Below are 27,853 nucleotides of genomic sequence, written 5' to 3' on the forward strand. Positions count from 1 at the left end.
TGTGCCTGAAACATGAGCCAGTGCATTATAAAAACTATTTATCCTTAAGGTATGTGTGGCTTGTTAACTCTTGACGAAAAACTCTTACCTGCAGAGATGTATTCCAGATGCTTAACTGAGTGACAGCATACTCATATGCTCAGGAAGTACTGCCAGGACTAATAGTGACATGGCACTGGCTTCACATGACTTATCTGGGAGGGGACAGCCAGCTCCTGCTTGGAAACACACCCCCATCGCCTTTGGCTAAACCCTTATACAGTTTCCACGGCAGCAGCAAAAGGTGAGGAGCTGAACTCTGGGCTCTGAATAGGGACAAAGGACTTCTCCTAGGCTGCCACCAGCAGGAGGTGAGCAAAGAGTGAGCAGTCAGAGTTCAGGGGTGCAGTACCTTGAAAAGATATCATAGCAAGTTTGTGAAAGGCAATGTCAGGTGTCTGTTTAAGGTACGATTGCAAGCGTTTCTAGGAACTGCCATCAGATCTGTTCAGTGCTTGGCACAGCAGGACACCCTCCAAACACGACATCTAGTCCTGTGTCTGTCCACATAGCGGGGCTGATATGCAACTTTTGGGGTGACAGGTAAGTTGTCCTTGCATTTTCCTTTCTATATGTTCTATACGTACATGGATAGCCATAGCCTTTTCCTGTCAGATGCGGTTGTTTTCCGCTGTCTGTGCACTATGAAGGTTGATTCCAGTGAAGTAAGGGCTACAACAGAAGACTTAAGCAGGAGGGAAAAGGAATACCAAGCAGCCGTGGCAGGCAGCCAGTCCATCACAGCAGCCATACCCTGTGACTCGGCCACACCTGCCAGCAGCAGGACTGTCTGGGCAGTGACAGAAGGAGGATACAGTGCGATACAGCCCTGGGGACAGTGCAAAGAGAAGTGGGCACTTGTGCAGCCTCAGCTCGGGACAGAAATGTAAGGGGACAGCAAAGATGGGACGTAAATAATAATGCAAATGTTAAAACAAACATGGAAAATATGGCATATCTTCCCATTTCAGATTACGTTGAGCACGGACAAACTAGCTTTTTCTGATACCTGAAGTGGAAAATTCAATTAAATCAGATCTTTGATTTAATAAACAAATCATGTTGGACAAACAATGACACGTGACAATAATAATTTAAAAAGGACATTACAGTTCTTTATTGACTAATGTGTGTTTCCCTTTAACATCAAGAGGCTAGTTGGAAAAACAACTACTTTTCCTTTAGGGTTGAGAATTTGGTTTGGATCAAATTTTGTGTAAGCTAACTTGAAATAACTGAAAAGGAACTATTTTTTTTTAAATAGCACCAGTTCTGGCTAATATTTGGAAATGGCTGCAGGCAGCTGGAAGCTTCAAGGGTTGATCCAGGGCTGTATAATATGCCAACATGAGATCAGTGCCAAGCAGTTGAATGGCTTTTTTGTTTACTGAAACAGCCATGGTTACGCTTTTTAATGTATTTGGTGTATTCTGGATCAGAAGAGGCATTATTCAACAAAAAACAGTAGGTTATGAGATGTTGGGGAAAACCTAATCCATCGAAATTTATCTTATTTTAATGTAAAATTTCTTTCTGTAAATGTGTCGATAAAGGTAGTGTACTGAGATTTTGGGGAAAGGAGAGTAAGCAGACATGGCAGTACTGTTTTGAACTGGAAGTTTTCACCCATGCAAATTTCTATTGTAGCTTGATTATTTTAAAAGTACTACTAGACATGTAATTATGATTTTAACTCTTTCTCAAACTCATAGAATATGAGACTCAACCAAGCTCTTTCTCCTCCTAAAAGCTGAAAGCAGAGCCACACTTTCTGCTGTGCACTGCTGTCTGCCTCTTCACATGCAAAGATTCAGCAGGGTTTGACTCAGTAATACTGTATGGAGAAACTGTGCTGGAGCATCAGTCTTCGAGCAAGCAGCAAACAGTGACTGAGATGTGTTTGCCCTTTTGGTCCTGCCTCTCTAAGATCCAATGCTGTCTGCTACGAGGACATCACAGTAGAACAATCTCTTTAACCACAGAGGACTATGGCCAACGCTATTTGCTGTGCTGTCCCAGCAGAACAATTCTGTATTGCTGTTTTTAGCTCCTTTCTGGGTGGTTGTAGAGAAGACAAGGAGGCACATAGCAGAAGGGCAGGGGATATGAGTTATAACAAGGGAAATTCCAATTAGATAAGGGGATGAGGTGTGAATGTACAGTGAAGGCAGTCAAATATTTGAACAGATTTCCCAGAGAAGCTCTGGAATCCCCCTCCTTGCGAATACTAAAAACTCAACTGTTCAACACTCCGAACAACCAGCTAAGAAAGCTGGAATGGAGCAAAGCCTTAAAAAGGAATGGATTATTTAAGCTGGGCATATTTCAGGCATTGGTAGTGTTTGTTTGGAGACAGTGAGCACACCTGCACTGAGCAGAACTGTGTGTGACGAGGTGGGCATACAGTGTGTGCTGCCTAACATAAAATGCATCGTTGTGATCGGAAAGTCTTGCAAATGAAAATAAGATCAGTTTGTCCTGTGGCAAGTTATTTCTGCTGTTCTATTTAGGCGAGCAGGTTATTGGTGACTGCTCTTACAGGTATTCTTCAACAGATACGTTAAAGTCCAACTATATTTTTTTCAAGGTTGTGGTTGGCAAACGATATATCAGAGAAAAAAACCCACACAAATCTCACAGACTGGCTCTAGTAGCTCATGAAGTCTGGTAATGAGGAGCTTTAGATGTAAGGAAAGACAAGACGTTGTAGGACACCATGACTTCCTTAACACATTCTTATTTTAAGCAATAGCAGCTTAGGGCACCTCTCAGACTACTTTTTTTGGCCAAGGGAGACAAAGTTAAATTGTTTATTATTTTTAAGGCTGATTACTAAAAGTTAGCATTTCCCGCAGGAGCGTACAACCCTGTGTCGAAATAGGGAGGTGGGATTTTGTGTTCATGGTTTCAAGTTTCAAATCACTTTTTGCCTAATTTTTTTTCCCTTCTCTGAACTGTTTAACATCAGTTTCTTCTACTCAAGTGTGTGGTTTGGTGGACTGGCCTCGTCCTTTTCTGTCCACGAGTAAGCAGAAACCCAAGCAGGAAGAAGGCGTCCAGTTTTTCTGTCTCGTGCCCCTTGCCCTGCATACTAACATATAACATAGGGAAACAGAGCTGGAAACAGCTGTAAATAAACAGAGATATGTTTGTAAGAACGTACCCAGAAAGCTATCTTTTCAAAGCTGAAGTATAACCTCTTGACTAATATGCGGACTTGGTTTTGGCAGTGTATTCCTCCTTTCTGAAACGCTGCAAGAGGAGTACTCCCAAGAGGCTTAATACCGTTGTAAAGGTAATAGAATATCATCTTTCTAATTAATAATTTTCCAGCTGCTTTTCTTTGTACCTTTGACAGGTGCCTTTCTACCTTCTTTATGCCTTCCTTTGTTACCTTAGGTAACATAGTTTGCCTGTGCTTGAATATTTCTCCCAAGCATGAAAAGCAAACTGGATTAAATCCTCAGTAATCTGGCCTTCATATTATTAGAATTCATGTGTTTGTTCTTAAAGACTATGTGAAACCAAGAAAGCCTTAAGGAATGTTTTGTTAGCTTTTGCTAATTATAATCTATGGCAAGAGTGCAGCAATAAAAAAACAGCTACACACTAATCCCTAGGACAGCCACAGCGCATCTTGAAACACACAAAACTTTCCACGGCCATGGGCAGCAGTGAAGCCCCAGCAGTTTCTTAAACCTTGGCTTTGATTTTTTTTTTTACTAAAACCAGCAACAAGCAGTAAAGCCAGAGCCAAATGCAGGGAGATTTACTACAGGATGGGCAGCTGTTCATCTAGGACTTAAAACCTTCAAATTGACCTTAGCAGGACTTGAAGCAAAGATGATTTTGTCACTTACCGTGTTTTTAAGCTGTAACTTACGGTCCTCTGCCACATGAGCAAAGGCTGTGTGTGGCTCTACTGTGTTAATTCTTTGTGGCACAAATTCACAATGTTGTAGTCAGAGTTTTGTTTTCATTCTTCTTAGTTGAACAGCATGCTGTCGTTATGGAAGAGTGCATGTCCCATATCATCATTTGCTTGCAGTCTGTGAAAGGCCACAGTTCCTACTGAGTGCCATGTGTTCCTGGGACGGATCAAGGGGGCAGCCGTGCCACAACACACCAGTGCCACAATCAAAAGCTTTGGTTTTGGCTCTTCTCCCATTTTTCTTTGTTATCCTTACATCCCTGTTAATCTTCTGAGACAATACTGACACCTTAGGAAATAAGGGGATTTTTCTTCCCAAGAGCACAGTTTTGCTCCGTGGCCAATGTGGAGGAAGGACAGGACAAAGCACAGAGAGTAAATATTTTACAGTTTTGCATCTGAGCTCTAAGTTGAGGGGATTTGCTGTTGTCAGTAGCCAATTCTTCCACTTTCCATCTGTACAAGGTTCACTTACTTATATCACCTTTTATTTCAGATGAAAAGAAACTCTGGATATTCCACCATGGCTAAGCATCAGAAGCAGGTAAAAGCTCAAAGTCATCTTTTAACAAAAGCGTTAAATCGGTGCTTTGGAAGGCTGAATGCATTGAATCATCTTCCAAGAGAAGTGACAGACACATCCAGGCTCTGATCACTTTAGCGCAACTAGGAGCTCAGCTCTCACCACTACTGTAGCATTTTTGCCCTTCCAGTGGACTGCAGCAACAGCACCAGGGGATGAAGGGACTGTTAGCTTTGCTCGCATGGCAAGAGACCACAAGACTCAACTGTAGCCAGAACCTGTGCCACCTAACTGGGCCCATTTCTCAAAGCGGTCCTGCTAAACAATAAGTTTTTCAGCTGATGTGCCTCAGTCTCTTTAACTTGCAGGCAGCAACCCTGTTCTACATTTAAGGAATCTGCCAACTTGTGCAAGCTCTTTAAGGGCAAGATCTCAAGCAATTCATGGATCAGAGTTTGGCAACTACTGTGCTAGAGCTGTTAGCATGAAGAGAAGCAGGGTTTTAGCACTTAGACTTGATGAACAAGATTTTTAATACTGTGGGGTTCATTCACATAATCACTGCCTCAAAACAAGATGATTTATAGCCAGAGGGCTTTCAAAGTTGCGTAAGTGCTGAGCTTTAGCTACTCTGTCCTTTCTTAAAGCAGGACATGCACAGTATCTGATATGCATTAGGATTTATTAGTTTTTGAAACTCTGAGTTCTTCAGCCGAAAGATGCTAATGAATCTGAAACTGAAACACTGGTCTAACTAAAAATTCTGACACTCAAAAAGCATCAGAATTTTTCTTTAGTATCTTCACTCTTCATCCCAGAAGAAACACAGTTTTGTAGGATAAAATTCTGTTAAAAAGCTCTAAGCTTTTATAGCTTTTGTAAACCTTTTTTCCCTAAAGGATATGTAGATGGCATTCCAGGGTCTAAAGATTAAGAAAGTCTTATCTCATATCAGTATATGTGACGTATAACATGGTTGCAATTGGAACTATGAAACTGCTAAGAGAGCAGAATCCTGCCCAGAATCCACGCACTGTCTGAAGCTGGAATAGATGGGTTTTGCCAGCCTTGCATTTGTAGCTCAGTACACCCAGTGACAACGCTGGCAACTGACTGCATTGCTTCTACTATAAACCTACTAGGTTCACAAACATAAAGCTCTAGGGTGAGAGTCCTTTAAATTGCTTCGACCCCAGTTGCTATCTTGATTTTAAAAAAAGATACGATATAAGCATGTTTGTTTAACGAAGAAAGTTTCAGTGCTAATGAGCAAAGTTCTGTCCTGGAACAGATAAATATTGCTGACAAGTTTAGTGTTCTGTAGCCGTTACAGATTCTCAAAGAAGCTTGGTAGTGAAAGCCATGCAGAGAGGATTCCTCCACGTTGCATTACCCTCAACATACCTGCATTCAACATTTATTAGCGAGCTGTCCCTCATTTGTCCCCTCTGGCAGGAGACAAGCAGGACACAGCAGCTATGAATCACGCTATTTTTAATTCAGGTTGTTTGTGCAGCACACCACCACAGTAAAAAAACAGGGAGAACAGAGCAAACACCCTAACTGGTTGTTGCGCTATATTATTTTAGAATTGCATTCATTTGGGTTTTTAAGCATTTATCGTGCAGATAAATATAATGCATATTCACTCAAGAAAACCCAAACTAAGATTGCTGAACTCCAGAACCAATTCCAACTTGACTTACTCTAAAAGGCAGATAGTTAATTATAGATTTGTTGTGTGTTTGCTAAAAAACTTGGGTTTGAATATTTAAATGTTCAAATATATTGAATATTGCCTTTTGAATATACTTATTTCTGCAATCAAAAGGTCTTACAGGTGATTTTCTGACTCTCTTGCAGTCGCTTTGTAAAGATAAAATCCTTACTGTGATAAGAGTTATGCTAACATCACAACTGCCCTTATGGTGAACACGGGAATATTTGTCATGTAGATAACACTTCTGTAACTGAGGGCAAAGATTTAGAGAACTTTATACTTTCATGAAACTGCGTATTTTATCTCCTTGTCAATGTGCAGTTATTCTAGACCGATGGCACGTGGTACCTACAAGTTGTACTCTCAGTGCTAGAGCTGAGTTGTACCTGTGATGGCCCAAAGGCACAGCAAAGTGCATTATACACAGAAAGGTAATGTCCTGTATGAATCTCTCTTACACCTGGGGAAAAAAGGCAAGATTCTGGGCACATGAGCCCAACGTCCAAATCAGTCTTCAAAGCAAAGAGAAAGTTGAGAGGAGTGAGTTAACTGGAGCTGTTAATCAGAGCACAATGGTTCTTGACTACTTTGGGGGAAAACATGCTGCATACCAGGAGAGAGAAAGGTGTTGAAGTACAGCACGATTGCTTAGACCCAAGTCTTCATTTGCTACTGCTCCAGGTTATCAGTCTTCCAGGTACCAAGAAGCAAGCCAAATAACAACAAAGATAGAAAAAAAAAATCCAGTGTTCTGTTCTCTGCCTTCGGATATTCCAGAAAAATTCAATGTCAGCGACAATTCAGGTCTCCGTGAATGCAGCAGGTGGATGTGCATATACTCCTCCCCTCAATCACGCACAATATCCCATCACAGCTTTGTTGTTATGATCTTTATAGAGTTTGTGAAACAAAGCGTGCCGTCATAGGATGCCTTGACCTCCTGCATTTCAATTACAGAAAGTGCTGCTGTAAGACACAGCAGCACATGCTTACCCTCGTTGCTTGCTCACAGGAAGAGAAGCTCCGAGATGCCGTGAAGATGACTGCTTGTGTCCTTGGTACAGGCCTGCTCGTATTCACTGCCTTAGTGAACTCTGTTTCTTGGTAAGATTGTTCAAACAAAGAGGCTTGAAGACAAAAACTGGATGATGTAAAGATGGGCAACCAAGATTCTTGCTCCTACAGGTATGTGCAGAATATCTGGGACACTTCGGGCTATTTCTGGCAATCAGCATGGCTGAAGTTCTACTACATGTATGAGGGAGACGAGTGGACAATCTTCTTCCTTGGTGAGTCATCTAGATCACCAACTCTCTGCCGTAGGAGGAATTATCCATGTATTACCTGTAAAAGACGGACATGGACATGCCTTCCCAAACTCCCTAATCCTCCCAGTGAAAACCACCTGTGGGCTTCAAAGCCATACACAGCTGATGTAGTGCAGCCTTTGGACAGGCTCTTCATTAGAACCACAGTTCAAACCAAACTGGCAACTGAAATCAGTGAATTTTACTCTTGTTGTAGCACCTGTAGAACTCTTCTCTGTCTGCAATTGACAGCTGGTGAACAGGGCAGGTAGGGACCTGCAAAGGTCTCAGGGATCAACTTGATCTTATCCAACTTGTATTTAAACTGCACTCATGACAGAGACCCCCCAGCCTCCCAGAAAAGCCCCTTCTTAGTTGTAGTTGTGCTCTTTCAACCTGCGTGACACTTGTCTACTCTAACCTTCTCCCCATTTCCTAGGTCTTACCTGAGTGCCAGAACCAACCCATATTCCAATTTAAAGCCTCTCAGGGCAGGGAATACGCACCTGGCACATCTGCGCAAGGTCCTCTGGACACTATGGCACTGTATTGTGATTCTATTTAGCTATAGCTCTCAATTTATTCACACATCTCTACCCTTTCCTCGTGCCACAGGGGCTGCATTGGTTCCTGCCCTTGCTTTCTGGGGCTTCAATGGAATCCTTATGGTGGCTGATGTAACAGGAAAGCCAACTTTTATTACTCGCTATCGCATTCAGCTGGGCAAGAATGATCCTGTAAGTATTGCTCCTTCTGTCTCTTCTGCTGGCTAAGTGCTTTCTGCAGTGTCTAAGGCTAGGAGTGAAGAGAAGAACCTGTTATGCTTTCCTCTTGCAACCAGATAGGATTCAAGGAGAATCACGCTGAGTCTTGTATATCCACTGTGGAGAGGGAGGCAATTTTTGTAATTAGGCTGCTGATCAGATCTGGGTTGACGGCTTGTTAAAAAGTTGATCCCCAAACCAATACAGAAATAGCTACAAATCTTAAAGCTCTTTATCTTCCCAACACAAAGCCACATTTTTTCTGATTTAGCCTCAAGTCCTGACTTCTCTTTTGCAGGTGGACACAAAGAAATTGCGCCAAGCCATCTACACAGCCCTGTGCAATCAGTTCTTAATCTCCCTGCCCATGCTTGTGCCCATGTTCTACATCATGAAATGGTGGGGCAACACCTTCAGCAAGGAACTACCCACCTTCCAGTGGTTTCTTGTGGAGCTAAGCATCTTTACCTTAATAGAAGAGATTCTCTTTTATTATTCACACAGGTGAGCGGCGCACAGGAACAGGGCTCTGTGGGTTTCCCCCGTACCTTTAAGCTTATATCCATCTCCTGCAACAGCAATGGTCTTAGTCCCACTCTTCCCTCAATCTTGTACTTAGATGGGAAGGCTTACAGATCATGGAATCCACCCTCACAACACGCAGCTCGGGTGCTGCAATGCTGCTAGTAACTCTAGTAGGCACAAATGGGTAAAATTACAAAGGTGGAGCAGCTTAGAAGCTAAGAAAAAAAACCCAAAACGGCTAGTTTCAGACCAAAGATGTAACCCAATGTTCTTCAAAAAGAGGAGAGCAAGATTGACTATCCTGAAAGAAAGTAGCTTAAGAGGTCAGTGATTGATCTTGTACACTTGTACAGCACCTACAAACAGGGCCTGGCTCCGGACACTGTAGGCTTTCTAAGCGCTGACGCCAGCATTAAAGGAAAAAACCTGAAGCCCTAAAGCAAAGAAGGAAAAAAAGCCTGCAAGGCTGTGCAGAAACAAGTGCAGCATTCTCAGAACTACAGAGGTTTCCCTTTTGGACAAACGCACACAAAAACCACTCATAAAAAACAATTTCTTAAGGGCCCACAGAACCTAAAATTCTCCCTCTAATAATTGCCAGTAGGTAAAGTGAAAACATAAAGTGAGTCTTCCCTTCAAAAGTACTCCCAAGTTGGAGCAAATCAGTCATTCAGGGACTTTGATTTATGGGATTTACCTGGACTGAAGTTCAGCATCAGCCAGTGGACACAATCATTGACTGAGTGCTCAGTGCTAAAGAAAAAGACAGAGAAGGAAGCCAGCAGTCCTGCACCTTTATTCCTGGCTGCTCAAGAGGCATAAGCCAGTCCCCAGTAGAAATTCTGTACTAGTTTACTCTACATGCCCTTCTTACGAAGCTCAAAACCGTGCCTTCTCTGTTTTTTCTCTGCTCAGACTTGTTCACCTCCCACTCCTGTATAAGCACATTCACAAGAAGCACCACGAATGGACAGCCCCCATCGGTGTGGTCTCCATTTATGCTCACCCAGTAGAACACATAGTAAGTGGATTCCTGCAGTCACCCTCCAGGTCCTGCATGGAGTGGAATTTCCATGGGATGAGGGAGGAGTAGCAAGAGAAGAAGAGCTAATGTGCCCTTAGACTCTTCTTTCTCACTGTTTTGCAGTGAGTAAAACTTAGCTCAGAGTAAATAATTTCTCTTATGATTATGTAATTTGAGTGAGGTGTTTGCAGAGGGATCTTCCCTTTATGCTGTTTGCACAGAACTAGTGTGATCTATCACCCAGGTGAAACAATTCAGCTCCTAGAGGAGAGCCTCCTTGTTGTGGACCCATTAATGACATAGAGTTTGCTTCTCATTTCTAGCTCTCCAACACGCTGCCTGTCATGACTGGCCCGATGATTATGGGGTCTCATATTGTTTCAATCACAGCATGGTTCTCCCTTGCTCTCATAACAACAAGCATTTCACACTGTGGCTACCACCTGCCCTTCCTACCATCACCGGAGTTCCACGACTTCCACCACCTCAAGTACGTTGGGGGACTGCCCAAGTTACCCCTCTGCTCCTGCCTTCGCCCTGGCACTGCTGACAGACAAAGCTCCTTTCAAGTGGGTTTGCATAACACGGGTACAAGCAGCAGAGCCCGCCCAGATCACCCTACAGCAGGCTGAATGCTGTCAGTTCTTAAAGCAGTTAAACAGGGATTGGGCTTTTGGAGGAGTGCAGCCCTCTGCCCACACAACTGCCACCCCCTCACCGACATCTGCCCTCTCCATCAGCTGACTGGAGAGCCTTCCCCAAAGCACAAGCGCTGCAGCTGAGGCTGCGTTTTGAGAGTCCTAAGATCACATGGAAGGAAAATGCAAGCAGGCATCACCCGGACTCACCCCAGCACAGGCACAGGGTCAGGGACCGCTCTGCGGGGCTCTTCCTACAAGTTCAGAAGACGCAGCGTGAGGTCTGGAATAAAGACAGAGCAAGGGCAAAGCACACAGCTGAAATAAATGTGCAGAGAGCCTCTGTCCCTCTCCCATACACTGGGATTAGTGGCACCGACCAGAACACCTTGGCCGTCACAGTTAACCCTTCCTGGCAGAGATTCCCAGCCTCCTTCAACACCGCAGAGAGCGGTTTCAGCAGGTTGTTCAGGAACGCGCACCACAGGAGTGGGAGAACCGTTGCCATCTCCCACACGCACACTAAATTCACACGTTCTCCCTCAGTTTGCCCGTCCTGCAGAAACAGCCAACGCGGCTGTTCCATCGCCACCCAAACGCTGGCCAAAACCCAAACCATAGGGCCAGTTCTCATTATCAGCTGCTCTCTGGGCAGAAGGATGGTGCTGGCAGCCCAGCGCTGGAAGCACAGCAGCTCCGCATCACGGGATCGCCAGCCCTCAGGGGCACACCAGCACAGCAATGGCGTTCTGGCTACTCCCGCGGCTCTGAGCTGCCCAGGAGAGAGGATTGCTGTCCAGTGCCACCGTTTCTGGATAACAATGGCACGAGAGAGAGAAGCCTGGAAGTTTCCCCCAGGCTTCGTCAGGGCTGCAGGGGAGACTGGTGCAGGGGGTAGATATGGCATGGACAGGTTATGACGGCTCTGGAAGGAGATGGAAAGAGGAAGGGCGAGGTAACCTCAGCAACTTCCAGTCATGCTTACTCTGCTTGGTTTCCAGGTTCAACCAGTGCTATGGAGTCCTGGGAGTGCTGGATTACCTGCATGGAACAGATACAGTGTTCAGACAAACCAAAGCCTACGAAAGACACAAGGTCCTCCTCAGCCTCACACCGCTCTCGGAAAGCATCCCTGAGGAACCAAGGAAAGCAGAGTGAACCCAGCAGCCTGTGGTTGTCACAGAGCACAGCGATAAGCAGAGTGAGAGACAATGATATGCCAAATAGTATTTTAATTGGGAAGCAAGTTATTGTTCATGCATAACAATACCCGAAGCTGAACATGCTGCTTGAAATGACTGCAGTTTTGCTGCCTGTGATTTTCTACCCAAGGCATAAAAAACCACCCCTGCTCTAGAAAGCCATTTTAAAACAAGTTTAGAGGCTTTTTAGCTTTCCTTAATGCCTTACTTGCCCTGTTCCTTGGTTCAAGCTGCCCATGCCTAAGCCAGATGTGTTCCTGCTCAAAGGGCTTTAGGGAGTCTCTGGGAAGTTCTCATTAAGGTTTTAACACCTTGCCCTTCACAGGCCGTGCTCTGGCCTCTTCCTGCAGCATCCCAGACGAGGCAGCGAGGTGTCTGAAACTACACAAGATAGGATTAAACCCACTGTTATTTCTGAGACTTAGAGCAGCTGAGATGGGGGATGCGACCCTGTAGAAAAGTCAGCAGGGCCACAGCTTTAGAAGCACTCTGCCCTGCAAGTGCAACAGAGGCCCAATGTCCCCTCAGCAGCCTTTCTTCAAGCGAAAGGTCAGTACAGGTGTGAATTACAGGCTGTGCCACCCTCATCCTTGCTCCACAGACTAAATTCCGCACATCTAATTCCACCATGTGGAATAGAAAAGGAGACATGGGGGCTGATGGCAGCAGCCCTGGTACATCACCTCCTCCTGCGAGCTCCCCACACACCAAAAGGAGGCACAAACCAAAAAGAGCAGCTCTGTATAATGATAAAATGTGACTTTTCAAGGAGAGTCCCTGCTGTGCTGAGCTGCGAGATCAGCAAAACCTTGTGAGGAAGGGCCCGTCAAAAGCTCCTGTACCTTTATGTACATCCATATCACCCACACAACCCATTTAGAGACATGCTGCAAACTTCCTCCAGGATCTCCAAGTCTCAGTCCTGCCGGGGGCCCTGGAAAAACAAAGCCATCTCCTCTCACCACGTCCTAAGCAAACCCTCCAAGGTGAGGGCATGAGGGGCTGGATCTGCCCCATGCTTCCCTGCAGTCACAGCCCAGCTCCAGCCGTGGATGCCGACTCTTCCCCACCTACAACCACGCAGGGATGAACCCAGCCCGTCCATCCAGCCCTGCCCCTGGGGAGGACGGGCCAGCAGAACAGAACACCCAGGCCGTGCTGCCTTTTGAAGTTTTTATTTTTATACATTTTTTTTGTATTAAAAAGGAAAAAGCATAATTACCACAAATTACAAAGGACTAAAGCATTACTAGAATAATGAATCACATCAGCCTAGAAAGCAGATACTCTGAATAATATTAATGTTATAATACAAGCTCTCATTCAAGTATTTTACACTTTTCTCTTTTCCTTTTATACGTGATGATGATCCTAGCACATGGGTCAAAGATTATGTACTATCGACAGAAGATGGATCATGTACAGCGGGCCATATTAACAAGATTCTCCTCCCAAGTGATACATGGTCTGCGATGAGTCATTTTAAGTTTGTCTCTACGGTAAATGCAGCTGAAGAAGGTTGCACACACTTTCTAGTTTTGGGAAACAGAAAGCTGAGGTTGGGACACACAGGGTTTGAGAAGGGCCAGCACATTGAGCCATCACCCTTTTTGCTCCAGGCGAGCGAGCAGAGGGCCACCCTCGCCGGGGCGCAGCTCAGCGGGTGTTTCTGAGCTACAGATTCAAAGGTTTCCAACTCCAGTGGGACCACAACATGTTGGCTGGGATAGGAGGAGGGGGAGCGGGGCTGCCCCAGGGACCAAGTGATGCCAAGTGGCCCCTTCGCACACCAGCCCCTGTTTGGGGCTGGCAGCTGGAGAGCGAGCAGCCGGGCACAGCGTGGGGACGGTGGGGCTGAGCCGAGCGCTGCCCCACGTGCCGCAGGGGGCTGGCTGGGCCCGGGGTGCTCCCCGCTCCTCGGGAGCTTCCCACCAGCGGGGATGTGCTTGTCACAGATACATCGGTCCTATGTTCAAGTGTCTGCAGAAAGTGAGACTGTAAACTACTCATTGAAACGCTGCCCTCTGGCCGCCCGCTCCACGCCACCGAGATGAACATTTTGTAAAAGCCAAAAAAAAAAAAAGTCATTCATCTGATTCATCTGGTACTGGTATTGGAAATGAAATAAAAACCGGAGTCAGTGAGTCATTTAACACCAAGTATAGCAACCCTCTCTTAAAAAGAGCCCAGCATCCATTTCAAAATGGTGACAAAGTGACATAACCAGTCTCGGAGGAGATAGGAGAAAACAAGCATTGCAAACACAGCTTGCTACATTTACAGGTTCCTTTTTTTTTTTTCCTTTTAATAAAATAACTGGAAAGGCATTAACAGCCCAAAGGCCCCCTCTGCACGGCCTTGCAGGACATGTACAGAGATCCAGCAGGATACTGAGGTTAACGCATTGTTTTGTTACAGTACAGTTGACCATCCCAAGCAAGACGAGCAGTTGCCGAAATGCAAGGGACCCCAAGGGCTACACTGACAAGCCAGCATCGGGGGCATCAGGGGGAGGGAAGGGGGGCAGCAGGAAAATGGACAGGGACAGACTGGCAAACAGAGCAGCAGGGTAATTGTTTAATTATCTCCCCCTCCTCCCCACAAAGTATGGCAAAGCAAGAAAGCCTCCTCCGAAACACACCTTCCACCTCCACTCCTGACCCCATGCCAGAGCTCTGTACCCACTGCAACCACCTATATCCCAAAGACCTTGGCAAGGAGCCTCGGCTGCAGCAGCCTGGGACCTCCCTAACAGAGGGGTAAGATGGGGAGCACTCCCCCTGCTCTGCCTGCAGGCCTGATGGCTCCCCAGCCTTTCCTAAAGCAGACAGGGCTCCCTCCAGCCGTGCTGGTGGCTGGGTGCCAGCATGGCGCAGCCCTCGCCTGCTGGGATCACGATGGATCAGCATTCACAGAAGTACGCACGCCTGATCACTCAGACCACTAAAACTAAAAGAACAAAACATGATCGTGTTGAAGCATCCAAGCTAAAAGCAAGGCCAAGCTCCCTCCTCAGCAGGAGGGCAAGAGCTTCTTCAAAGCAAGCCCCTCTCTCGACAGCTGTCCCTTTGACCAGCGGTGGAGTGAGCTGGGTACGATGCCTCCTGTATGCAGCTATGCAGCAGGAGGGAAGGTGCCTCTGCAGACCTGTCCCCTGTGGCAGCCTAGGACACGGGAAAACCTTGGCATGGCCAGCCCCTCCTCAGCACTGACCACGCGCTCCACAGCCCCAGCCTCGCTACAGCCACAGCACAGCACAGAGCTGCAGCATGCTGCCCCGTAACTAGAGCACAGGAGGGCTCCCTGCCCTTTGACACCACCCACACTGTGACTGGTGGGCACAGAGCCCCAGCAGAGAGCAGGAATGAAGGGCCCATGTTCCTTCAGTCTGGAGAAAGGCCGGTGGAAATAAGCAACAACTGCCTCAGGCTCCGATATCTGCCTTTTCTTTGCTCCCTGGCTACGCTGCTGCCTGACAGACAGTAAAAGAAGGCACACGGCCCATGAAGCCAGAGGGTGGCGGGACAGCTGGGATTGTTCTTCTGACCCATTGTCCCCTAGGAAGCAGGGGCATTTCATCAGCCACACTGATGTGACAAACCACAGACTTGGAGAGGGAGTAAACTCTTCTGTGCCAAGACTTCAGAGTCTTAGCCTTAAAAATTAAAAAATAATTTAGGATCAACTCAGAATTTGAGAACTTCCTTATCTCTATCTACTACCCAAGCAATTCCACAGTCTGCTCCACAAGCAACAACTCTGCATCAGGAGCCACTCCACGGAGAAGCTCGTTCCTCCTCATTTCCTATTTAATTTGTTGCTAAAACACAGACAGTTGGCTTCAGAAGAGAACATGCACCGACCAGAGGAGCAGAGTGACACAGCAGCAAGGACCACCTGCAGCACGTCCAGACCCACTTCCACTTGCTAACAGCCAGCAACACACCTCCCACGCCCCTGATCAACCCCCACTTCCACCCCCCCGAGGCTCCTCCTTCCCAAATCAGGGGCAAATCCATAACCTCAGAGATCTGACTCCTCACAAGAGAGGAGAAAACCCAGAGATAACAGTCACAGCCACAGCATTGTACAAGTGTTACTCGCCTGCCTTGCCCAGTTTCCACCCCACAATCCAGACCACTGCTGCTGTAGCGGAGCGAGCCACAGGCTGGGGACAGGTTGGTGTGCTGCCATCAGGCCTGTAAGCAGTACCAGCTTGTGGGGTGATGTGGCAGGGGTGGACAGACCAGGGCACGATCACACCACCAGGAAACAGCGAAGTAGCAGCTACCCAGCCTCCCTCAAACCCAGCTGTGCTTTCAATTCTAGCAGCAGTTCACGAAGCTGTTCCCCGTGGACCAGCCCACCTCCTCCAGCAGCATCTTGGACGCAGTGTCAGTTTGGGAAGGTGTTAACTCCAGCCAGTGCCCTGCAAGCATCCACAGCCACTGCTGACTGACAACTTGCTCCTACTTGCCCTCTTATCTCCACTCGCTCCTGGCTGCTCTCATCCACCAGCCCTACAGCTGTATAGAAACAGCCCAAGAGACGACAACTCCTCCAGTGATGAGATGCAGCTCTGGATCAATTGGATACGTTAGGAAAACGCTGTTTGTTACGACCTTATGATTTTGCAGAGAAGGTAATGCAATTAACTGCATGTTTGAGTAGCCCATTGCAGTGCCCGCTCCATACCACACACACAAGCTCTTTGCAGCTCATGAGGACAGAGTGCCAGAGCGACATCCACACCAGCTGCAAAAAAGTATCCCAACCCACAAGACCAAGCACAGCAGCAGCTCTGGCTGAGAAGGAACTTCTACATTTATGGCAGAGGCACAACTTTCTGGAGCTAAATTCTGCATCCTGAGAGCAGATCTCACCACTCTGACACAGAGGACCCCTGCGAGGGGGGCTGTTCACGAGCCTGGGGAGGGTTTGCAGGACAAAGCCCACCCAGCACTGGCTGGAGGAACCAAGTAAATGCCACAGCAGCTCTGCAGCCAACCTCCTGCCTCAGCCGAGGAAGGAGCAGCATGGTGTTATCACAGCCCTCAGAGATGCACAGGGACATTGCACTGAGCAGGAGACTCTATAGAGCCACCTGCCAAGACATGACACACAAGGAAACCCAGGTGAGAGCCCTCCTTTGCCAGGCAGGGCTCCTGCTCGTGCCCAGCACAAGTCCCATCAGTAGTCCCGGGGCCAGCGATGGCTGCGAGACAGGTTCCTCAAGCTACAGCATTAAGCGGCACCAGGGACATGCCAGCCCTCCCACTCACTCACAGCAAGGCTGGTCCCTCCAGCTGCTGTGAAGGATCTCTCCCCTCATGCCAGAAGTGCAGAGCAGACCAATCTCCCCCTGCAGTGTCCCTGGAGAGGGCATAGGGGATCCAAGCAAGGCCGTAAGCAGGTACAGTCACTGTCACGGGGAGGATGCTACAACGGTATATACACAACATAGCGGCTTCAACTACTTCATGAGCACAAGTCTTGGATTTGACTGCCCTTAGCACCTTCCCCCACGAGAATCCAGACTGACAGCGGTTCTCCACGACAGGGGTGAGGCACCCGAGCCAGCTGCGGAGTCAGAGGAAAGGCCGCGGGGAAGATCAGCTCGGCAGCAATGCCGTGAGGAGTCTCTGGGCCAGGGGGACAGAGAGCCCAGCATGCCCCAGGGTGCAGGAAGCCAGCATGCCTCCCCAGCCCAGCTCCACCATAAGGCAACTTTTTTTTTTTGTTCTTTTTGTTCGTTTGTGTTTTTTTTCTTCAATAATATTTCCAAGGAAGAAAGCAAAGGGAGATGTGTCTTTAAAGTTTTTTGTTGTTGTTGTTTTAGAGGGGTTTATGTGTTTTTTTGTTGTTGTTTCATTATTTCCAAGGGAAAAGGAAGAGAAAACCACCTTCAGCAAAGTCCTGTCTTTGCATGCGATGGGCATTCCTGGGGCAGTGGGTGCACTGTCCACACAGGCTTGAGTCCAGGTGCCTGCCGACCTCCCACCAGTCGTCCTTGCAGGAGGGAGTCAGAACAAGCCTATCCTTGGCAAAGGTCCTTTGGTTGACTTCCAAATTGTCCGTGATTGAAGGGAGAGGCAGGTGGAGGGAGAGCCAGACCCTTGGGAAGGTTGGAGGTAAAGACGCTGGGAAGGAGGAACTGGGAGGACGAACAGGGTGATGCTCCTTGCCACAGCAGTGTGTGTCAGAGAGGTGCCACCATATATGGAATGGGAGAAGTCAGCCAGGTCGTGGAGATCAGAGGCTCCGCAGCATCGACACACACTGCGGCTTCAGTTCCCCATTGGGGAACCTTGCTCCTCCGAGCTTCCTGAACAGGCTGCCTTGCAATCCGAGGGGGAACACAGAAGGGAGTCATTGGGGCTGCACAGTGCAGACTTGTTTTGGTAAATCCAGACGAACTTCTAGCAATAATTTAAAACTTGATATATATATATAATAATAAAAAAATCTCCCCTTTCCAACCCAGCCAGAACATTTTTTGTTGAAGAGACACTAAGACATGAGTGTGTGCACAGGAGGGGAGGGAAGGGAAAGCAAAGGCTGAGCCTGCAGGGAGCAGGTCTGGCTCTGGTCAGGGTTGTAATAGCAAAACGGTGTTTTACATGCAGATCATCTTTGCTTTCCAGCCACAAGAGAAAAAAAATCGTGTGCGTTGAAGTTTCTCCCAAGCAGCCTATTCCTGGGCACCCACCTTCCAGCTCCCTTCCTGCCCCACCCCCTCACGTCTCCCCTTCTCCGAGTCAGTCCCCCACCAACCCACCCTGTCCCCCAGGAGGAAGCAGACGCTGCAGCCTCTCTACTTCCCCACTGTCTGCGACTCTGCAGCCAATGGGGCGGGAGATTGGTGGCTCAGGTTTTTGGCATCCTCTGGCGCAGGCTGGCTGGATGAGGCGTGGGCTTGGCTGGCTGGGCACTGGCTGACCGTTTTGCTGGAAGACTGGGATGGGTAGCGCTTCCTGCTATCTCCCCCTGACGTCGTAGGGTATCTCTTGTGTCCACCTTCCTCCCCCATGGGTGGCTGGAAGAGAAGCACCCCAGTATCAGCACAGCATTCTCCAAATGCAGATGTCCTCCCTCTGGGAAGAACCTTCCTGCAAACCTCTAGTTGCAACCTCTCTCCCTGATCCACCAGGAATATATATAGCTGTCCCAGGCACACAGGTGCCCTCCTCTCCAGATCTCCTGACAGACTGACTTCCAGTCAAGCACAAAGGTGACAACTTCCTCGTAGGCACCTCTTTCCCACACGGACACAGTCCAGAAGCCGAAGCTCCACACTACTGGCTGCACTCAACGCATCAAGGCTCGCTTTCCTCCTTCCTCCCCAGGGAAGATGGGCTCACCCTATTCCCCAGAGAGCTGCTCTGAAGTGGATTTGCAATATTCAACCCCCACAGCTTGTTCCTAGCCCAGCTGCAATGATAGGACACGACACTAGGTGTCACCGAATTCCCTTGCCTGGCACAACATAGACTGGGCAGTAAACCCTTCTTGGAGGGGCCTGAGGGGTGTTTGCAGGACCCATCAGTGTGGTGCAAGCATTGTGTCTACTCACATCCACTCGGAAGTCCTCGAGGCGCTTGAACTTGCTGAGGTATTCTTGCAGTTTGCTGTTAATGTCCAGATTTTTGGCTTTGGAATATTTTAAGAAGGCCCAGAACTTTTCCAGCCCATAGAGCTGTCCTGGAAGGGGAGAAAACCAAACCAGACATCAGCAGGACAAAAACCAAACCAGACATCGGAACCCTTTCCTCCAGGCTTCCCCACCAGTCAACCCCATTGGACCCTTCTGTCCCACTGGTGGACACAACCAAGGCAAGATGGATAACCTGTTGGGCAGCCCTCTTGACAGGGGATGTCCCCAGGCTCTGTGCTGACCCAACAGTGACAAGGCTCAGCCAACACAGGTACTTGAGAAATCCTAGAGGAAGTGGTGTCTCAGCAGTCTTCAAGGCCGGTGAACTTGCAATCCCAACCCTTTCCCATGAAGCAAGCAACAGGATGCCCAGCCAGTCCCCGTCACACACGTTATTGTACAGCTTTACGTGGCTCCCCCAGAGTCATAAGAGGAGTCCCGAGACAGTCATGCAGTCAGGCTACATCACTGTAAACCCCAGGGAGGCCAAAGGAGGCACCTACCAGCTTCATAATCCTTGATGGTCTCTTCTTGAAAGTCCTTAAATATGTCTGGCCGGAATTTCTTCTCCAGCCCGTAGCTGTAGTATCTGAAAAGGCACTCCAGACCATACCTGGGAACAGAGCAGCACATGGAACTCAGACAGTGGTGCACACAACTCTCAGGCAGAGAGGCTCTTGAGGCAAGAGCCCTGCTGTGTACCAGCAGGAAAGACTGGTGCCACCCTCAGTCACATCTTTGAGCAAGGCAGAGATGCTACCTTTGTTTTGCTGAGCCCTGCAAAATGCTGAACCCTTCTTCCCTCCCAGGAAATGCCACTCTGCCCCTCCTCTTACCTGTATCCTTCCTTCCCGTCCTCCACAGCTAGTTGCTTGAACTCCTCATACATTTTCTTGTTGAAGTGATCTCGCAGGAAGAAGGACCAGAATCGGAAGAGCGTGTTCATCTCCTGGGACTGACCAATGCCCAGTCTTTTCCGCTCTGTTTTGAGAAGAGGGAATGATTACAAGGCAGATACTCTCCCAGGGAGCCAGCTCTGCGCAGAAGCTCATGTACATGCCCTGTGGTGCCATGACTACAACCAGTCCCAGCGCTGGACACCATGAGCCGCAGCGTACGCTATCACCTATCAGCAAGGTTGTCCTGTAGGACCTCCTGCTCATTTTCTTGCTTATCTCCACGGCCATACCCTGCCCCCCAGCGCAGACACCCTGCCCCACACCCTGAGGTGCAGGCATCCCTACCGTTAAGGCAGCGCCGACGGTACTTGTGGTAGACGTGTTGTGTGAAGCCATTCTCCTTGAGCAGCTCATGCGAAGGATGCTGAAATTTGGGCAGGGACTGTGGGGTGCAGCCATAGCTTCCAACAGCTGGGGTCCCTTCCGAGGGGCTGGAGCTGAGCATGAAAAACTCCCGTCAACAGCTTTCCTTAGCATCACCCAGCTGATAGTTATACAGGGTCACACTCCACCCCATGGCATTTGTCTGTTCATCCCACCAAATTCCTGTGACTGCCTACTCCGGGTTTGGGACTTGAGCTATGGGGTATCCTACTGGAAGGGAACCAATGTGTCCAACAGTTTCATCTCATTACTCCAAGGCTTCAGACTTTTCTCAGCTCCCTCCAGGAGGGAGAAGTTTGGTCTCAGTCTTTTCTGCAGGAGAGCCTTCCTGCAAGACCAGATGCTGCCTTTCCCCATCCTTCCTACACTCACTCCCTTTCCCATTTCTGGCTCCTCCATGACCCTGCACACCCATCTCCAGTACCTGATAGATGCGGTTCGAGGCCTGTGTTCCCGCGAGTCCATCACCCAGCCCACATGGCACTCCATTGGAGGGTTTGAACTGTGCCTTGTCTTCCTCTTCCGTGGAGTCTGCAACAAATGGTGCATCAGGGATTTGTACCCCCCTCCCCACGCTCCTCTGGGGAGCTCCCATCCCACACCCCAGCCCTGGTCCCACTCACCTTAGAATCTATCGTCCTGCCCTCTTTCACCACTGGGTAGAAGCGGGGTGTCTGCGTTGGGTCCTTCAACTGAGGCGTGCGAGGGGTCCGGGGGGTCCTGGCATTGCGGTAGTTGGGTGATTCTGGTACAGTTGTAGGCAAAGACCGGGCGATGGTCGAAGGCTCAGGAACTCCAAACAACTTGTTAGCCAAAGCGTCTGTAGGTACTGCAGACAGAAATCCCCCACCCTAGGTCATACTGAGTTCTGAGCACAAGAGCATCGCTACAGCCAAGGAACACCCATCTAGCACACAGGAAGCAGCAGTGGCGAAAAGGCAAGAACACATCAAACCCTCTGGGACAAGCAGCTTCAAATCCAGTCTGGCCAGGCAGCCCAAAGCCTAGCAGCAGATCCAAGGACTGAGCTTCCAGGAATCCCACAAGGTATCTGCTTCCTAGCAGCTAACAGCAGTGACAAACCTCCCATCACCAGGAGAAGGGCAGGGCACCAGGCCCCAGGAGGCTCAGTGGGCAGCTGCCTTCCAGGTATTCTGAGCAGGTCCAACAGAAGAGTCACATCCAGGGAGCTACAAAGTCTGAAAAAGTGTCCTCCCTCTGCTGGGACACCTCTACATTTGGGTCTGCCCTTCTGGAACCCAAAACTCTTCAGCTGGGAGAAAAGCATCACTCTGGGCAAGATAATTCAACACACTAGTGCCTCCAGTTCCTTCTCCCCAGCTCCTACCCAGTCTGTGATGACCTCTTACTAGGCAAAACAGGGACAAACCCAGTTCTATCCATTTACCCTATCTCTTACCTTGCTGGAACCGGGGGGGACCAGGAGGGACTTCCTGGTTTGGATCCACAGGGGGCTCTGGGGTCAGGGTGTCGAACTGCTCCCTGCTGATCATATTCACCTTCTTGAAGTTCTCCACTTCTTGCTGCATTGGAAAAGAACGACAATGAAGGAACCAATTGCCCTCTTCTGCCCTCATCCCATCAACTTGTGACTACCTCTCTGCTTGCGCAACAGCCACAATGCTCTGGGGCACAACCCTCCCACGTATAAGAAAGTCCCACAGCCCCAGCAACACAGTCCCTCTGCCACCTGCTCTCACACTCTCAGCTTCTGCCACCCTCAAAGTGCAGCACGGCTTCAGCAATGTGCCAGGTACCAGACGTGTGAACACTGAGCTCAGCTGGGAGCTCCAATAGGCCATCCCGCCCTTGAAGCCAAATGAACTTTAGTTGCTGAACAAGGCTAGGCAAGTTCCCGACCATGAATCACCAAGCTAAGAACCAAATGTTTCAAAGCAGCAGATGAATTTTCTATAAAAAGCCCAAGTCCATGCAAGCTGGCAGCAAAGCACAGAAGAGCACAGGCCAAGCACAGAGCAGCCATCAATGAACCCATCTCCAGTAAGTGTGGTCTCCAGTGGAACATGCCATGGAGCACTAGACGCTATGGATAGTGCAGAGACACCCCATTCCCTCCACAGACCTGTCACTGTCTGCTAAGACTCCAGCAGACAGTGGAGCAATGGACCTTATGTTTCAAGTCACTTCATCACCAGCACTTTGTTTACCTGTCTTGCAACCTTATGCCACTTTAGAGCTGTGTTTATCCCTGACACAACAGAACATGACACTGGGAGCCAGGAATCCCGAGCTCTACAAGAGGACTAATCCCATCTTGGCTCTATCCCATGTATGGGCTGTAACCCACTGTACCGCCCTTTCCACCCTACAGTACGAAGGTGTCCAGGCTGCTGCGCACAAAGCTCCCCATGAGGAGCCCCACACTCACATAACACTCCCTTCCTTGGATCAGCTGCTCTCACCTTGATCTGCGAATACTCGGGCTCAAACTGCTCTGTCCACAGGTCCTGCTCATAGTAGTATAGCCCATCATTGATCACCTTGGCCAGCTCTGAGCTCATTTTAGCCCTGGATGTGTGGTTGCCAGTCCGGTCCCCGCCAGGATGCCGGCGCAGGTAAGGAGGCGTCTGCGTCACAATGAGGATCTTATTCACATCCCGATCATCAATCTCGTAATCCGAATCTTCGTCAGACCAGTCAGTGAAGGTGTTCTTGCGGCCATCCATCTGCTCCATCTCCTCATCAAACAGGAAGTCTAGTTCCTCAGGTTCATCTTGGTCCTTTTGCTTCTGCTGCTGTGGTGTCTTTGACTCCTCTGGTTTCTACAGGTGGAAGGCAAGGATGACACACGGTAAAGACTGTAAAATGGCACAAGCTTACTGCCTGGAGACCCCACGATTGCCCCACATCTTCTTACCACGAGCAGAAGCTGCCCATTTGGGGTGAACACCTCATTTACACCACCATGGAGCAGCTCCAAACATGGGGCCAGGACATCACTCCCATAACTAACAGACCCTATTTCATTTCAAACCTACCTACTTAGGATTCAAGTGAACCAGTCAACCAGGAGAACTCCACCCCAACAGCTCCTACATCACCACCTACCTTGGGCCTGGCCGGAGAGGGTCGAGGCCTCTTCTTCACTTCAATCCATGTCTCTGAATCCAGGTCTGGCAGACTTGCGGACAGGCCCTTGGGCATAGTCTTCAGGTTACTGACCTCCTCTGTCTTGGTGGGGACTGGGCTGGCAGGACGTGGGGAGCCAGGAGCAGATTCTAGAGCCAAAGAGCCACAAGATGCTTTAGCAGAAGGGAGGGAGCCTGGAGGGTTGTGTTATTTTGGCAGTGTGCCATAGCTTGTGGGACTGGTGAGCACCCAGTGGCCAAGGCTGACCAGTACACTGCCCACAATTGTTTGGGGCAAAAACCCCATCATCTCCTGTTAAGGTTGTGATGCTAGTGGTGGCTAGAGCTCTGCAGGTTACAGTTTCCCCTGACACACAGAGCCTTAAAGTAGGTGCTCACTCTGTTGTTCTCTGAGAAAACTTCCCAAGACAGCCTGGAGCCAGTAGGAACAGACCTTCTCCAGCTAAACCAACTCTTAACAGCAGCATCGAGATCCTCCATTTGGACTCTGCTCCTGTTAACCCTCATTGGATGGGGTGACAACAGCATGAGGAAGCCCATGAAGGACAACGGACCCTGCCCCAGCACTCAGCTGACAACTCCATACCTGCTGCTGCATTTGTACCCAGCATCTCTTCACCCACTAAGGAAAGAAAGATTGGGCTTGGGAGCCGTCCTCTGCTCTGCCCAGCAGTGGAAGAGCATTTCTAGGCATAGCCAATAGACTTCCAGCAAGACTGACTCCCCTGGAATCCTTTCAGCCCCTAGAGGACAGGCCACAGACTCAAGTCTCTTTTGTACCTCTCCATGTACAGAACCAGCAGCATACCAGCTCCCGCCACCAAGCAGAAAGTAAACACTAGATCCCGGCCCTGGGGAACACTCCCGACTCTCAGTCCTGCTGCAGTACCAACACTGCCTCCCACACCTCTCTCCACCTTTCCCCAGTGCTCACCTGTCTCTTTCTGGAAACTTTGCCGGGGAACAAACTCAGGGCAGTTGATGAACTGTGAGAAGTCTGTTTGTGTATAGTCAGCCATAGGAGGGCCAGGCAGAGCCCATTTTTCTGGCTGCTCTTTCCTCCTGATCTTCTCATCCACGATTTCCACCACCTTGCTGTCCTTCAGAGCCTGGAACAAAAAGTGATAGCCAGTTAACTTGGGGGCTTCGTCTTGGCATGCTGAATGCCACACATGCAGCCCTTCCTCCCTAAGAGGACCAAGAGAGGGACAGAGCAGCTCAAGGACAAGAGAAAACTCCGCTTGCATCTCACCCACAGCCCACCTAGAAAACAGACCTCAGACAGGGGTAGCAAGAAACAGAACAAGAAGAGAAGTTCATCAGTCCTTGTCCTCACCTTGATGATGAGGCTGATGTCAGTGGTCAGTGCCTGCACCCGGTGGAAGCTCGCAATCAGGGTGATGGGAAGGAAGCCATCCGAGTCCATCTTGCGACGCAGGAAGAAGTCTCGCTCCAGGTTGTCCACGCTGAAGTAATACTCTCTGCATGGACAACACATCAGTGAGATGCAGCTCCAAGCCACCTTCCTCTGGGCACCCCAAAGAAATAATCCCCCGTTTCTGCTACTGAGAGGCTGAAGACTGACAGCCTAGGGAGCCCAGACTTGGGGCAAGCCACTGCTCTAAGCTGACTCTGCATGGCACAGAGTCAACAAACTTCTGCTCTAATCCCACCCAAGGGATTAACTACACAGTCTTCAGGGAGAGCATCTCTGAACATCCCACCAACAACCAACACTTGAACAAGGAGAAGAGGTGGTGCTTACATCTGCCTCTTGATGTAGTCCTTGAGCAGTTCCTGGTCCACGCTGTAGAGCTCGGCGCTACTGATGTTGTCAAAGTAGTAAGTGATGTTGCTAGCGTACTTCTGGGTGCGAGAGCCCTCCGAGCCATCAAATTTCCGGTACCCGTACTGGTAGTCGAAGTGCCCTGTGGGACACCAGGTGAGGGTCAGAACAGAGCACCCAGGGTCTGCTAGACAGGGCTGGACTTCTGCACTGCTAGACCTCCCTGCACTGCTCCTGGCATCCCCGCTGCAGCCCACAATGGGGCATAACTGACCTACATCCCTCATTCCTCCTGCTCTCAGTCAACACCACAGAAGGGATCCCAGTGAAGCCCCAATGCATCAAGCCAAAGAGGCCAGGAGACCTCTTATCCAGGAGCAATGGGACAGACTGTGACACGCACAGACCATACACTGAAGCCGTGTCAGGGTTAGCACAAACACTGCCCTGCCAAACGTCAGTGCACATGCTCTTCACCATGTAAGTCAAGACTCCTGCTTGGCTGTCAACTCATGCTCGCAGGGCTACAAGGGGCAGAAAACAGGTGGAAGAGCTTGGCCTGAGCAGCAGAAAGACATTAATAAAATACTAATAAGAATAATTTGCTTTTATTAAAAGCAGCTCAACTCATCAGCTGGGATAACCTGCCACAATATTTCCCTGTATCCCTGCAGTGCTCTCCCTCCCCAGTCCACTCTGGAGCTCTGCACATCTCAGCACATGCCCTGTTCTCTCCCTACTGTCACAAGACAACTCAGAGTCATCACCTCCTCTGCCACGGCCCCGGCCCCTGCCGCGACCCCTGCCGCGACCCCGGAAGGCCCCTCGCACAGCTCCTCCTTCACTCTTCACGCTGGATGTTTCATCGTGGTCCTGCCAGCTGCGCTCGTGCTTGTTGTCTGGGTGCCAGCCTGCAGCAGATGGGGAAAGGGAGACAGGAGGAGTGTTATAGGATAAATGCACCTCCCAGAGCAAACCCGCTGCAACTGGAGTCCTTTGAATGCAGGAAGCATGCCTGCTGCCCCATGCCATGCGTGGGCACCAGGGTTTTGCTCCGCCCCTCAGACAGGGCAGGGAGAGCAGGTCCCCAGCCCGAGCCCCCACCTTTCAGCTCGCTGCGGTTGTTGGAGGGGTGCCTGTGCTGCTCATTTTGCCGGTTGTTCCGAGAGGCCGTTTTGTCCCTAGGCACCTCTGACTTCATGTCTATCTGCAAAGGGACCCACTTGTGTTTGTTGCCTGCAAAAGGACAGGGTTTGTGTGTGACACAGGTTCAGAGAGCATCTGCTTCCTCCCCCGCAGCCCCTTCTTACCACACAGCCCCCACACATGGAGGAGAGAAAGCAGGGGGGGCTTCCAGACTGAGCCTGTCCCCAAACATCCCTCCCGGCCTCACTGAACGCAGAAGGGCTCTGATCAGGACACTCTGGCACGGAGGGATGTGGCACAAAACTCCCCTGTTGCTTCACGGCACTTGTCCTTCCTCTGCCCCTTTCTGCCTGCTGAGGGCTCAGGGCTGATAAAGCCCATATGTCAACCACGGCTGATGCAACCCAAAGTCAGGGGCTTTTTTGTGCCACCATGGAGCACACGTGAGACAGACTACTGCCACGCTCCCCAGACAAACACACTGACACCCCTACTCAGGCCTTGCTCCATCTGCTCCCACCAAAATGACACTTTGTCCCTTTTCACGACAGCTGTCCCCACGTTGGGAACACGTCCTGCAGGAAGGCCTCTAGGGTGGGTGCTTCCACCTGGCTGTGGGTCTTACAAGGGGGAGACATGCTGAGCTTGGTGTACTGTCCCTGCCAGGTCTGTCTTACCTTTCTTCTTCTGGGCTGACTTCTGGTTGTCATCATCACCGTTCTTCTCCTCTCCAGACTCATCAGATCTGGTTTTCAGACTCTCTTTGCCATCACTCCCATCTCCCTTCTCCTGCTCTTTCATGTCTTTCTTGACAGGCAGTTTCCGGAGGGATGGTGCTTTGTGTGGCTGCTGGAGACACCAGTGCAGGAGAGATGTGAGAGGTAGCAGAAATGCAGAGCTGGAGGCAGACCCCAGCTGTCCAAACAAGAGCAAGAACAGGAAGATCTTGTCCTAGAACGACCATATCCCTGCTCCGTACTTTCCAGAGCTGCACTGTTCCTGGGGAAGGACTTACATCTGAGCAGGGAAAAGGCCTCTACAAACGCTGGGAAGCACTTGCACTGAGACACAATCCCTAGGCACAGACAATACTGAGACGGGCTGCCCAGGAAGACTGGCA

The 27,853-nt window shown here is 49.4% G+C and overlaps 2 protein-coding genes across 5 annotated transcripts in view; one reads left to right on the forward strand and one right to left on the reverse strand.

Annotated features, from left to right (window-relative positions):
• The first annotated feature begins 233 nt into the window (after positions 1-233).
• On the forward strand, positions 234-12,700 carry FAXDC2 (fatty acid hydroxylase domain containing 2). Of its 3 annotated transcripts, none has more exons than XM_009565226.2 (10): positions 234-582; positions 3,270-3,334; positions 4,467-4,514; positions 7,226-7,317; positions 7,399-7,502; positions 8,136-8,257; positions 8,583-8,788; positions 9,725-9,830; positions 10,157-10,323; positions 11,473-12,700. In XM_009565226.2, the coding sequence occupies exons 3-10, from the start codon at positions 4,467-4,469 to the stop codon at positions 11,627-11,629; spliced, it is 1,002 nt and encodes a 333-aa protein (XP_009563521.1). In that variant the 5' UTR covers positions 234-582; positions 3,270-3,334; the 3' UTR covers positions 11,630-12,700. The 3 variants fall into 3 exon arrangements, with proteins under 3 accessions (XP_009563521.1, XP_053935322.1, XP_053935321.1); XM_054079347.1 differs by having other exon boundaries at positions 274-350; XM_054079346.1 differs by lacking the exon at positions 234-582 and adding an exon at positions 3,046-3,064.
• A 132-nt stretch (positions 12,701-12,832) lies between these two features.
• The window catches only part of LARP1 (La ribonucleoprotein 1, translational regulator), a 47,007-nt gene continuing 31,986 nt past the window's right edge, over positions 12,833-27,853 (reverse strand). The window contains exons 5-20 of one of the 2 annotated variants that reach the window (XM_054079345.1): positions 27,411-27,579; positions 26,692-26,823; positions 26,355-26,498; positions 25,567-25,729; positions 25,138-25,282; positions 24,736-24,910; positions 23,761-23,930; positions 23,115-23,474; positions 22,091-22,214; positions 21,294-21,499; positions 21,095-21,201; positions 20,572-20,723; positions 20,164-20,308; positions 19,831-19,940; positions 19,247-19,374; positions 12,833-18,709 (exon numbers count right to left, since the gene is read on the reverse strand). In XM_054079345.1, the coding sequence (XP_053935320.1) occupies positions 18,488-18,709; positions 19,247-19,374; positions 19,831-19,940; positions 20,164-20,308; positions 20,572-20,723; positions 21,095-21,201; positions 21,294-21,499; positions 22,091-22,214; positions 23,115-23,474; positions 23,761-23,930; positions 24,736-24,910; positions 25,138-25,282; positions 25,567-25,729; positions 26,355-26,498; positions 26,692-26,823; positions 27,411-27,579 (2,652 nt within the window). In that variant the 3' untranslated portion in view covers positions 12,833-18,487. Of the gene's footprint in view, positions 18,710-19,246; positions 19,375-19,830; positions 19,941-20,163; positions 20,309-20,571; positions 20,724-21,094; positions 21,202-21,293; positions 21,500-22,090; positions 22,215-23,114; positions 23,475-23,760; positions 23,931-24,735; positions 24,911-25,137; positions 25,283-25,566; positions 25,730-26,354; positions 26,499-26,691; positions 26,824-27,410; positions 27,583-27,853 lie in introns of both variants that reach the window. The other variant, XM_054079344.1, reaches the window with a different exon arrangement.

The sequence above is a fragment of the Cuculus canorus genome, chromosome 14, assembly GCF_017976375.1.
Source record: "Cuculus canorus isolate bCucCan1 chromosome 14, bCucCan1.pri, whole genome shotgun sequence".
Lineage (NCBI taxonomy): Eukaryota > Metazoa > Chordata > Aves > Cuculiformes > Cuculidae > Cuculus > Cuculus canorus.

Bases quoted from the DNA above. Each gene is read 5' to 3' on its own strand.
- FAXDC2 (XM_054079346.1), top strand. The intron at 7,503-8,135 runs GTGAGTCATCTA...CTCGTGCCACAG, and splicing joins GTGGACAATCTTCTTCCTTG to GGGCTGCATTGGTTCCTGCC. The intron at 8,258-8,582 runs GTAAGTATTGCT...TCTCTTTTGCAG, and splicing joins AGCTGGGCAAGAATGATCCT to GTGGACACAAAGAAATTGCG.